The sequence below is a fragment of the Gorilla gorilla genome, chromosome 23, assembly GCF_029281585.2.
Source record: "Gorilla gorilla gorilla isolate KB3781 chromosome 23, NHGRI_mGorGor1-v2.1_pri, whole genome shotgun sequence".
Classification (NCBI taxonomy): domain Eukaryota; kingdom Metazoa; phylum Chordata; class Mammalia; order Primates; family Hominidae; genus Gorilla; species Gorilla gorilla.
The window spans coordinates 40795393-40807407 of NC_086018.1; the positions used below are offsets into that span (position 1 = coordinate 40795393).

At 48.9% G+C, this 12015-nt stretch overlaps 1 protein-coding gene across 1 annotated transcript in view; it reads right to left on the reverse strand.

Moving 5' to 3' along the window:
- The window catches only part of ARFGAP3 (ARF GTPase activating protein 3), a 60735-nt gene that overhangs the window by 5101 nt on the left and 43619 nt on the right, over nucleotides 1–12015 (reverse strand). Inside the window, exons 12-14 of the mRNA XM_004063591.5 lie at nucleotides 9280–9411; nucleotides 7222–7345; nucleotides 5504–5594 (exon numbers count right to left, since the gene is read on the reverse strand). Coding sequence (XP_004063639.1) covers nucleotides 5504–5594; nucleotides 7222–7345; nucleotides 9280–9411 — 347 coding nt within the window. The remainder of the gene's footprint in view (nucleotides 1–5503; nucleotides 5595–7221; nucleotides 7346–9279; nucleotides 9412–12015) is intronic.

The following is a 12015-nucleotide window of genomic DNA, read 5'->3' on the forward strand; positions in this document are numbered from 1 at the left end:
GAACACATCGCCCCTGCAGCCTGGCACTGGCCATGGGACATGGGAGGTAGGGGGAGGCGTGTTCCAGCCTATGTTGGCCGGTGGGCAGGTGCTCAGGCTCAGCAAGCTCCTGGGGTCATTCATCACCCCTCCACCCATTCATCCTCAAACACCTGCAGAGGGCTTCCTCTGCCAGGCTGTCAGGCGCCAAGGGCACAGAAATGAGAACTGACGGTCGGTCCACTGGGGGAGACGGTCTTCGCATGGTCTTGCCCTCAGTGTAAGGCACGAGAGTGGTGCAGGGGGGCCTAACCAGGCCCCCAGGGTAAATACGGGTTGGGGGGCTGTCTGGGGGAATGGGGAAGAAGAGCATTCTGGGCTGGGGGCTCCACAGGCTCAACACAGCTGGAGTGAGCCACAACAGTGAATCATGAGAAATGAGGCTGGAAAGGCCAGTGGGAACCATGGTCCTGGAGGTGGGCATTGGGTGGGGAGTTGTGCTTCAAGCTGAGGGCAGGATTTTCAGCACAGATGATTGTGTTCTGAAAGATCCCTGTGGGAAGAGTGAGGAGAGGGGTGAGCAGCAGCCAAGACTGGAGGCAGGAGGACCAAGCAGCGGGTTGTGGCCACGTTTCAGGTCTGGAATCACCCAGGAGAGATTCTGATCATATGGGTCTATGGTGTGACGAGGGAGGTGGAAGGTTCCAGGACAACTCCCAGGCTCCTCAAAATAACTTTTTTTTGAGACAGAGTCTCGCTGTGTCACCCAGACTGGAGTGTAGTGGCGCGATCTTAGCTCACTGCAAGCTCCGCCTCCCAGGTTCACGCCATTCTCCTGCCTCAGCCTCTGGAGTAGCTGGGACTACAGGTGCCCGCCACCACGCCCAGATAATTTTTTTTTTTTTGTATTTTTTAGTAGAGACGGGGTTTCACCGTGTTAGCCAGGATGGTCTCAATCTCCTGACCTTGTGATCCACCCGCCTCAGCCTCCCAAAGTGCTGGGATTACAGGCGAGAGCCACCGTGCCTGGCCCAAAATAAGGATTTTTTTTTTTTTTTTTTGAGATGGAGTCTTGCTCTGTTGCCCAGGCTGGAGTGCAGTGGTGCGATCTCGGCTCACTGCAAGCTCTGCCTCCCAGGTTCACACCATTCTCCTGCCTCAGCCTCCCGAGTTGCTGGGACTACAGGCGCCCACCACCACGCCTGGCTAATTGTTTGTATTTTTAGTAGAGATGGGGTTTCACCATGTTAGCCAGGATGGTCTCGATCTCCTGACCTCGTGAGCTGCCCGCCTCAGCCTCCCAAAGTGCTGGGATTAGAGGCGTGAGCCACCACACCTGGCCCAAAATAAGAATTTTTAACAGAATACCATGTATTAATTTCTCTGCTTCATGCAGACAAATGAAGAGAAAAAGTATTTCCAAGATTATAAGAACAAGTTTGGGCATTGTTTGTTTGTTTGAGACAGGGACTCCCTCTGTTGCCCAGGCTGGAGTACAGTGGTGTGATCACAGCTGACTGCAGCCTCAATCTTTTGGGTTCAAGTGATCCTCCTGCCTTAGCCTCTGAGTAATTGGAACTATAGGCATTAGCCATCGCACCTAGCTAATTTTTTTATTTTTTAAATTTTTTGTAGAGATGGGGGTCCCACTATGTTGTCCAGGCTGGTCTGGAACTCCTGGGGCCACTGCACAGCTATACTGTCTGACAAGCACACATGGAAATAACCAAACCAGACTGCCTGATGCAGACTGAGGGCAGTGCTTTCGAGGTCACACTCCTAGACCCTGGGCCGGAGCAAAGAGAAAAGGAGACAGTGGTCAAGGGACCTCACAAACAACCTACCACTTGACCCCACGATGCACACAAGGAAGGGGTGCAGGTGTCTGCACTCCCATGCAGACGTGCTCTCATTCAAACAATCAGAATTGGCTTTCTGGAAGGAAACATGCTGAGGGGGCAGCTGGGTTTTAAGCTTTTTGTTGTATCCTGGCTCTCACACAGCTGCCTCCACTCTGTCATCTGGTGTCTGAGTGCCTCACGCCTGCCTGAGGCAGTGCCCAGCTGATGGCAGTCCCCCAGCTCCAATGACCCTGTCCCATGGGTGTGACCACAGGGACTGTTGCTGTGCCAGATCAGGTTGGCTGCAGGCACTTACATGCACTTCCCACTCAATCCTTCAGCTACAGTGAAAGAGAGTGCCCGTAAGAACGGCCGCAGGGCTCCTGGGCTAGAAACACCCCCAGAAAGCAGCTTACCTCACCAGAAGCATTTCACATTTGGAAATTAAGATAAGGAACACAGAACTGATTGTTTGTTTCCTTCCTTCCTTCCTTCCCTCCCTCCCTCCTCTTTTTTTTTTTTTTTTGATACAAGGCCTGGCTCTATCGCCCAGGCTGGAGTGCAGTGGCACGATCTCAGATCACTGTAACCTCTGCCTCCTGGGCTCAGGTCATCCTCCCACCTTAGCCTCCAGAGTAGCTGGGACTACAGGTGTGCACCACCATGCCTGGCTAATTTTTGTATTTTTTGTAGACACACGGTTTTGCCATGTTGCCCAGGCTGGTCTGGAACTCCTGAGCTCAAGCGATACGTCTTCCTCAGCCTCCCAAAGTGCTGGATTATAGGGGTGAGCCACCAAGCTGAATAGTTTCTTTTTTTCTTTTCTTTTTTTTGAAACAGAATCTCATTCTATTGCCCAGGCTGGAGTGTAGTGGTGCGATCTCGGCCACTGCAACCTCCCCCTCCCAGGTTCAAGCAATTCTTGTGCCTCAGCCGCCTGAGTGGTTGGGATTACAGGCACCCACCACCACACCCGGCTAATTTTTTTTTTGTTTTGTTTTTTGAGACGGAGTCTCGCTCTGTCTCCAGGCTGGAGTGCAGTGGCGTGATCTCGGCACACTGCAACTCCCGCCTCCCAGGTTCAAGTGATACTCCTGCCTCAGCCTCCGGAGTAGCTGGGACTACAGGCACATGCCACCACGCCCAGCTAGTTTTTGTATTTTTAGTAGAGATGGGGCTTCACCATGTTGGCCAGGCTGGTCTCGATCTCTTGACCTCGTGATCCGCCCGCCTCGGCCTCCCAAAGTGCTGGGATTACAGGCGTGAGCCACTGTGACTGGCCTAATTTTTGTATTTTTAGAAGGGATGGGGTTTCACCATGTTAGCCAGGCTGCTCTTGAACTCTCGACCTCAGGTGATCCGCCTACCTCGGCCTCCCAAAGTGTTGGGATTACAGGTGTGAGTCACCGTGCCTTGCCCAGAACAAGTTTTAAGAACTTGTTTTCTTAAAACAAGCTTTTACTTCAATAGGAAAGTATTAAAGACAAAATAAAAGAAAAATTTATAAAATAAAACAAGCTTTATGGAGGCAGAACACATAAAGCTCTTTGTTGAAATATGCTCTGAATAATAAAAAGTAAATATTTAATAAAAGTTGCTGGTGCCTGTAATTCCGGCTTCTTGGGAGGCTGAGGAGGGAGGTTTGCTCAAGGCCCGGAGTTTGAGACCAGCCTGGGCAACACAGTTAGACCCCGGCGGGGGCAGGGGAGTGAGTTTCTGGGTGGCCTCTCACCCCAGGGTGCACCTTACAATGACCACGAGGTGCCAGGAACCAGGGTTGGTTTGGCATCCACACAGGGTCAAAAAAATTTAATGGATCTTTGTTCTCTGAAAGGGAACAGGAAGGTAAACACAGGCTGCCACTATTTTTGTTCAGTAACTGGAAAGGCTGCTCTCATTTGATCTCCAAATATTTTTTTAAAAAAACAAACAGTGCTTCAGAGTAAAACTTCTACTGATTTAAATTACAAAGGCATCCATTGCAGGGAGTCGGGGGACTGAACAATCAATGCAGGTCTCTGGACTGGCTGCTGGCTGTGCCAGGGCCCCTACAAGGCGACCCAGCACTGACCTGTGGGGCTGCTGGAGGTCTCCAAAGGTGGCCGGAGTGCCTCTCTGCCAGGGGTGGTCACAAAAGGAAGTTGCCCTGACAAAAGGCCAGGACACTGAAAGTTTGGAGATGGAACAAGCCAATGAGCCTCACCTGCCCCCACCAAGACTCACTGCCAGGAAATGCCCAGTCAGCAAGTAACTGACTGCCCAAGGGAAACGAGGCCCCTCTGCTCAAGTCTGGGGTGAGGCACAGGGTGTGCTCCTGCCCAAAGAGCGGCTCAGGGGAGCCGTGGCCCTGGCTGCGCACCCCCAGGCACCCTCACACTCTCACTGGCAGTGGATGTGCCGGGGCTTGTCCACTCTGGCCCTGGCCTCTGGCTCCTTGGGCTGCCTGACTCTCTGCCAGCTGCTCTGCCAACACAACCCTTGTCTCACTTGCTGCCACCTGGCTAGGACACTCCCTCCACTGCAGCACAGCAACTTGGCAGTGCCCACTGCACCCCGAGGGCCACAGTGTGTCTCTATAACATCCCCAAACCACAACCCAGAATGTCCGACACTCAGACCTCTCTCGAGCTGTTTCTCTTTGGACTCTGAAAACAGCTGTTCTCTGTGGCTGTAAGGCCAAGTGGTCGCCCAGGTTGGTCACTTAGAGCCACACCCAGCTCCTCTAGGCCTAGAAATGAGGGGTGCTGAGGGTGCCAGGCTTCGAATGCCTGGTTCCTGAGAGTCGTCCCTCCCCTTGGCTCTCCTGCTGATAAATGGCTTCCTGAAATGACCTCAGAGGACGCTGCCCCTTTCATGTTAACCACAGGGCCCCTCCTCCCCACTGTGGCCTGGCAGAGGCCTTTGTAGGGTACTCTCACAAGGCATCCCTCAGTCAGAGGGATGCAGAAGTCGAAGCAGAGGGGCCGGCGCTCTGAGGCCCACCACTGGGCTCACAGGCCGCCCCATCCTAGGCCATCCTAGCCCTGGGAGGACCAGACACCTCCTCGCTGGGGTCTGAACCCTGAAGAGGGATATGGGAGACAGGCAATTCCTCTCCACCTGCTAACTCCCAAAGCTGTGTTCTGTCTTCCCTGGAAGACAGATGCTGTTACAGCCACATGTTTCTATCTGCCTCTGCCCACCCCTGGGGCCTGCTGTGTGCCAGACACTTGGTGGCACTTCACATTGCTCATTTAAGCCGCATGACAACCTTGTGAGGTGGTTTTATCCACCCCCGTTACAGAGGAGGAGACTGAGGCTAAAGACGCCATGACATACTCAAGGGCTCACAGCTAGAGGGTGGTGAGGATCACACGGGAGCCCGGCGCTGTCCACCTCTAAGGCTAAGACAGCACATGGTATTTCACAGCACAGCCGCACTCAGCTAGAAACACTCCTCTATGACAGTGTTCAGAAGGATGACTTGCCAGGCAATGATGGGGATGTTGCTTTAATTTCATGACTTGGTCTCCTTACGTGTGAAGCCTGGAATAGTAACTTCTGCTCTACCTGACTTATAGCAGAGATCAGAGCATCGAATAATGGTTGCTAAAATATCTTGGAAAAGGAAACAGTCCTATCCAGATGAAATGTGTTCATACCGTAGACATGACAGAGACCAGCTCTTGTTCAGTGCCCCCTACCTGCTGGCTGCTTCCTCTGCTCCTCGAACAGATCAGCCGAGCTTATGGAGGAACTTGCCGACAGCCTCTCTAGGCGGGCCCTGGTCTCATACTAGAGAAGACAAGGAAAAGGAAATGTTAGGCTCCAAAGATTGTGGGCAGTTTTGCAAAAAGAATCACTGAAGAGCTGTCATTTGAAAGTGTTTGACCCCCAGGCTCTTTCTTTCCAACAGTTACTGAATGCCACTGCCAAGGCCAGGTCCTGCGGGACAGCACAAAGCTCATGTTCTGCATGGGAGGCAGGTCACAGGCAGACTGATCAACATACAACACCTCAGCCAAGATGGCCAGTGCGGAGGCCGTCGGAGTGTGGGAGGGAGAGCGGGAGGGAGAGCGGCATCTCTCTCCTGGTGCTGCTTCTAGCCAGCTGTCAGCCAAGGCCACTCTAAGAGTCTCTTTTCCAAGCCCCATGACACTATTTTAAAACTGAACTTGAATGTCAACTTTGAAGCAAGGCAGATTTTATGGACTGTGGGAACAGCAAGGGGCAATTCTACTTTCGAAATGATGGCGAAATATTACACTTGCAGAAGTTTAAATTTCTGCAAAATACATTCAGCACATTTTAGGAAACCATCATCCAAATAGTCAGAGGCACACTAGCAATTCAGGATGAGAGGAAAGACGTAAACCTCCCCACTTCCACTTGAGTCTTACAGCTTAGCAAGACTTCACTATGATGAGTTCATTAACATTTCTTTCTTTCTTTTTTTTTTTTTTTGAGACAGAGTCTCACTCTGCTTCTGGGTTCAAGCGATTCTCTGCCTCAGCCTCCCAAGTAGCTGGACTAGAAGCGCGTACCACCATACCGAGCTAATTTTTGTATTTTTTGAAGAGACGGAGTTTCATCATGTTGGCCAGGCTGGTCTCGAACTCCTGGCCTCAGGTGATCCACCTGCCTCAGCCTCCCAAAGTGCTAGGATTATAGGTGTGAGCCACAGTGCCTGGCCAAGTTCATTAACATTTCTGAGAAAAGCCAACAACCTGAAAATAAATATATGCACTCCTCAGAAACATATCTGGCTGGGCGTGGTGGCTCACGCCTGTAATACCAGCACTTTGGGAGGCCGAGGCAGCCAGATCACCTGAGGTCAGGAGTTCAAGACCAGCCTAGCCAATATGGTGAAACCTCATCTCTACTAAAAATACAAAAATTAGCCAGGTGTAGTGGTGCACGGCCGTAGTCCCAGCTACTTGGGAGGCTGAGGCAGGAGAATCGCTTAAACTTGGGAGGCGGAGGTTGCAGTAAGCTGAAATCATGCCACTGCACTCCAGCCTGGGTGATAGAAGGAGGCTCCGTCTCAAAAAAAAAAAAAAAAAAAAGAAACATATCTATGTGCTTCATTTCACTATGTTTAAAAGTTATTAAGTAAATTACAGCTGCACCAACAATTGAAATATATTCAAAAGATACTGGATAATTGCTATTCAGAACACCAAGAGAGGAATAAGAGAACTGTGAGATAAGTCCTTGTCTTGTAAACACTCCTCTTGCTGAGGTAGCAAGCACATGATCAGTTATACAGACCTGGGTTCAAGTCCTGACTCCAGCACTTTCAGGCCGGAGGGCATCTGGCAGCCTGAGCCCAGCTCACTCAGGATCTCCTCCCCGACAATGCCCACACCCACACTTCCTTCCTGCATTATGGGACACCCAAAGAAACTCTCTGGACCCTTACATCAGCCTGGGCTTGTCTTCCAAAATACATATCTGATGAAATGGCCTTGACATTGCCAAACTTCTTCTGGGCCTCATCTGTATTTTCAACTGGCTCATAATCTGGCTTGCGGCGAGCAGTAGGTCTGCAATAAAAAAACAACCAAATTAGGTTAAACTAATTTGAGGTGAAGCAAATATGTTTCATACTCATTTTATTTTTTAAAATGCCAACAGCAGTAAATTTTGTAAAAGGATTTTAGGCTGTTTTTAAAAGCCTGAAAATTCTAATTAAAAAAAAAAAGAATAAATATCCAAACGATACAACATTTGAAGGAATTTCTGTTTAAAATGGGGTCTGTTATTTCACATTTCAGTTCAAATATGTTATATCACATTTCAGATCAACTGGGTAAACACTGAATACATTGTTTGGAATGTCCATAGGACACTGATCTCTCTACACTGTATAGGTTATAAAATGTCCCAGTTACCTGGGACAATTTCAAGTCACACCTGTTGTCCCAACATATTAGTAGTACCCCCTTGCACTCTCAGAAGTTCTCTGGTTGGAAAATAAATTCATTCATAATCACCAAAAACTGGAGACAGTCCTTCAGTAGGTGAATGGATAAACTTGGCAAGTAAGAGGAATGAACACAAGAATGAATGAGTCTTCACCAAGTGTACTAAGAAAAGTTAAACCAGGGTAGGAAGGCCAATTGCTACATGACTCCCATTTATATGATATCTGGGAAAGGCAAAATTGTAAGGCCAGAAAACAGACCTGGGGTGACCAGGGGCCAGGGGCAGGGGAGGGGGGACTACAAAGGGCATGGGGAAAATTTGGGGGTGATGGGAACTGTTCTGTTTCTTGGTTTTGGTGGTAATTACATGAATGTATGTGCTTGTCAGAACTGTAAGTTTAAAAAGATGAATTTTACTATATGTAAATAATACCTTAAAACTGGGGGAAAAAAGGCCGGGTGCGGTGGCTCACGCCTATAATCCCAGCACTGTGGCAGGCCAAGACGGGTGGATCATGAGGTCAGGAGATCGAGACCATCCTTGCTAACACGGTGAAACCCCGTCTCTATTAAAAATACAAAAAAATTAGCCGGGCGTGGTGGCGGGCGCCTGTAGTCCCAGCTACTTGGGAGGCTGAGGCAGGAGAATGGTGTGAACCCAGGAGAATGGTGTGAACTCGGCTTGCAGTGAGCCGAGATCGCACCGCTGCACTCCAGCCTGGGTGACAGAGCAAGACTCCATCTAAAAAAAAAAAAAAAAAATTGGGGAAAAAGGTGAAACCTTCCTGACCTAGGCCACCCCTGACCCATGGATCAGAATCTTCAGGGAAGAGGACTCCACACACACATTTCTTTCAAGGTCCACAGAGGATTCTGATGTGCACTTCCTATTTAGAATCAGTAATTTAAAATCAAAACAGGCTGGGCACGGTGGCTCACACCTGTAATCCCAGCACTTTGGGAGGCCAAGGCAGGCGGATCATCTGAGGTCAGGAGTTTGAGACCAGCCTGGCTGGTGAGGCAACCGTCTCTACTAAAAGTATAAAAATTAGCCTGGCATGATGGTGTGCACCTGTAGTCTCAGCTACTCGGGAGGCTGAGGCAGGAGAATCGCTTGAACCTGGGAGACGGAGGCTGCAGTAAGCTGAGATTGTACCACTGCACTCCAGCCTGGGCAACAGAGTGAGACTCTGTCTCAAAAAAACAAAACAAAACAAAACAAAAAACAAAATCAAAACAATATTCCTGAAATAGTAGAACAAAATCATTTACTAGTCTTACAAAAGGTTTCAAAAGGTTTTCCTTTTTGAGGGGGACAAGGTCTTACTCTGTTGACCAGGCTAGAGTACACTGGCGTGATCATAGCTCACTGCAGCCTTGTACTCCTGGGCTCAAGTGATCCTTTGACCTCAGCCTCTTAAAGTGCTGGGATTATGGGAATGAGCCGCCGTGCCCAGCCCCTTACAAGGGTTTTCATGTCATCATGTTATCAGCAATTTTTTCCCAGAAATGCATGGATTCACTACTACAACCCCACAGTTTTGCATTCATACCTGTCTGAATAGCCTGTGGTTTTCAGAACTGTTTCAGTATCTTTGCTGGTCTCTTTTTTCCAATAGGAATCTGAACTGTCATCCCAGCTAGAGAACGAACTGCTCCTTAACTCCACTGGCTCGTCAAAGTACCTGTAGGAGCAAGAGTACAACAGTGACTTTGGAGGTCCTTGCTGACACTTGTCCTGGGCTCTCTCACTTCCACAGATGTGGGGGATGCCTCCTTGAAGTTAATGGCAGTCACATAACTAGGTCTAGCCAATGAGACAGGAGCAGACACGAGGTGTGTCATTTCCAAGGCCTTTCAAGTACCTGTGTTCAACCTTGCCCAGTCCTCTCTTCCCAAGCTACATGGAAGAGATTGTGTTCCAGGTGCTACAGTCTCAGGTAGGTGAAACCTCCATCAGTCTGGACAATCAAGATGACACATGGAGGACAGGTACTCTAGAGAACCACCTGAACCCTTAGCTGACTTTATGTGAAAAAGAAATCAATTGCCATTGTGTTCAGCCCTTGAGATCTGGGGGATGTTTATAACCTTAGTATAACCTGGCCTATCCAGACAACACAGGGCATCTTTAAATGTTATCTACCACAGGTTACACATTTCACTGTCTTTAGGTCTCATTCCGCCTGGTTAGGCAGTCACAAATAACACTGCTGGGCCTAGAGAACTGACTCCATACAAGGAGCTTCTTGTTGGCAATCCCTTCCGTGTTAAGCACATTCAATGAAAATGATGTAAATGATGCTCATTAACCTCCTCCTGGAGTTGGATACAAAGCTATGGATCATGATCACTGGACCATTCTGGGGATAGTCTTTCAGCCTGGAGCCTGCAGTAAACTTGATCTGATTTGCAAGCATCCCAGGAGAGCCTGGCCTTCAGATCAGTTTACACTTTAATTAGCCAATTGTCACTGAGCAGGGCATTGCTCAGAGAGCAGCACTCAGTGTTGGCTTTTGGTCCTGTGTGATTAGAGAAAAATCTTTGACCAAGAGCAGCAAGGTCTGCCTGGAACAGGAGAGACTGACAGGCGAGGTGGATGTGCCAAAGCCTTGAGAAAGAGTGACCATCGACCAGCCAGGCACGGTGGCTCACACCTGTAATCCCAGCACTTTGGGAGGCCAAGGCAGGTGGATTGCTTGAGCCTGGGAGTTCCAGACCAGCCTGGGCAACATGGCAAAGCCCCATCTCTACAAAAAATGCAAAATAAAAAATAAATAAACAAATAAAATAACCGTTTCCTGACCATCTCTGGGGATTAAAAGAAAAAATTAATGGGGCATGGTGGCACGCCTATAGTCCCAGCTACTTGGGAGGCTCACCTAAGCCCGGGAGGCCGAGACTGCAGTGAGCCATGATCATGCCACTACACTCCAGCCTGGGTGACAGAGTGGGATACTGTCTCAAAAAAAAAAAAAAAAAAAAAGGGACTGTGCCATGCCAGAATTCACGATAGCTTAGGATGGAAAAGCAGTCTGGCCAGATATACACACCTCATTAAGGCAGTCCAAGAAGTTCAGAGGAGAGAGGCAGATCCCAGGGAGGTCTTAGGAAAGGAAGGGTGACAGAAGAGAATGCAGAGGCCTTAACAGACATCATCCAGGTTTTCTCCAGAGAGTAAGGACAGGAAGCACACTGGAAATAAGATGAGCACCAAGCTCTGTGGTATAAGGAGTTGCACAGAAGATGCAGATCATAGGAGGTCAGAGGGGCCAGTAACGAAACGCCAATATAAGAGAGAAGCAAGAACCCATAAGAGCAAAGAGGCCAGGGACCTCGGTGAGCTAAGATCTGGGTGGGGGAAATGCTAAGAACACATTTACTCTTTCTTGGCAGAAAACAAAACAAAACAAAAAAGGGACAGAGGATAAACTGCTGTTGGAGCAGATGGTATGATATTACATCCTTAATAGACAGAAAGTAGAATTTCTAAATGTGGCTTCTGCCTTCTCTGGAAAGAAGGTCATTAAGAACAAATCTCATGACACTAGCATCTTCTCCTTAGGAAGGAAAATGTGGTGTTCAAAGTGTATCTGGATTTCAGCTAGAAACTGACCAGGCTCTCCCTATGGCGGATGAGTGGATCTGTACTGCACCCAGGCTCTGCCTGGAGGAAGAGAGATGACCGATCCCCTTTCAGAGAAGAGAAATCAGGACACTGAAGGAACCGGAAGTTACATCAGAGGAAGGTTCAAAAGATGTGGGATGTGTGCTGGCCTGGAAGGTGATATTCACATGTTTGAGGGACTTATTTTAAGGCACCTTGAAAGAACTAAGATCAATTCAGTGAGGAATTTTAAAACTACTTAATAAGCACCTATGAGGAGTCAGGCACTCTGCTAGGGGAAGACAAACGGCAAGAAGACACATTCAGCTCCTGCCCTCATGAGGCTTGGGAACTGGCTTATGGAAGGGAGGCTGACTTGAATGCAGAAGCCTCAGAAGCTGCATTAATGAAAGGCAGAGTTTCTCACGGAGCTGACCTGGGACCAAATGGCTGCCTTGAGGAGAAGGAAGGGTGCAGTAGAGGCTGGACGGCCCTGGAGTGGGAAGAGGGGGGTCAGCACTGGACTGGTGCAGGGTGAGGGTGGGGTGGAACTTCCAGGTTCTTCATGACTCTGTGATACTAAATTTTGTAGATTTAGCAACACTCTAAGGAAATAATATTCTTCATTCTTATAAGCCAATGTACTTATCCTGAAATGTAGAGGAATCAGATTACTTTTAAG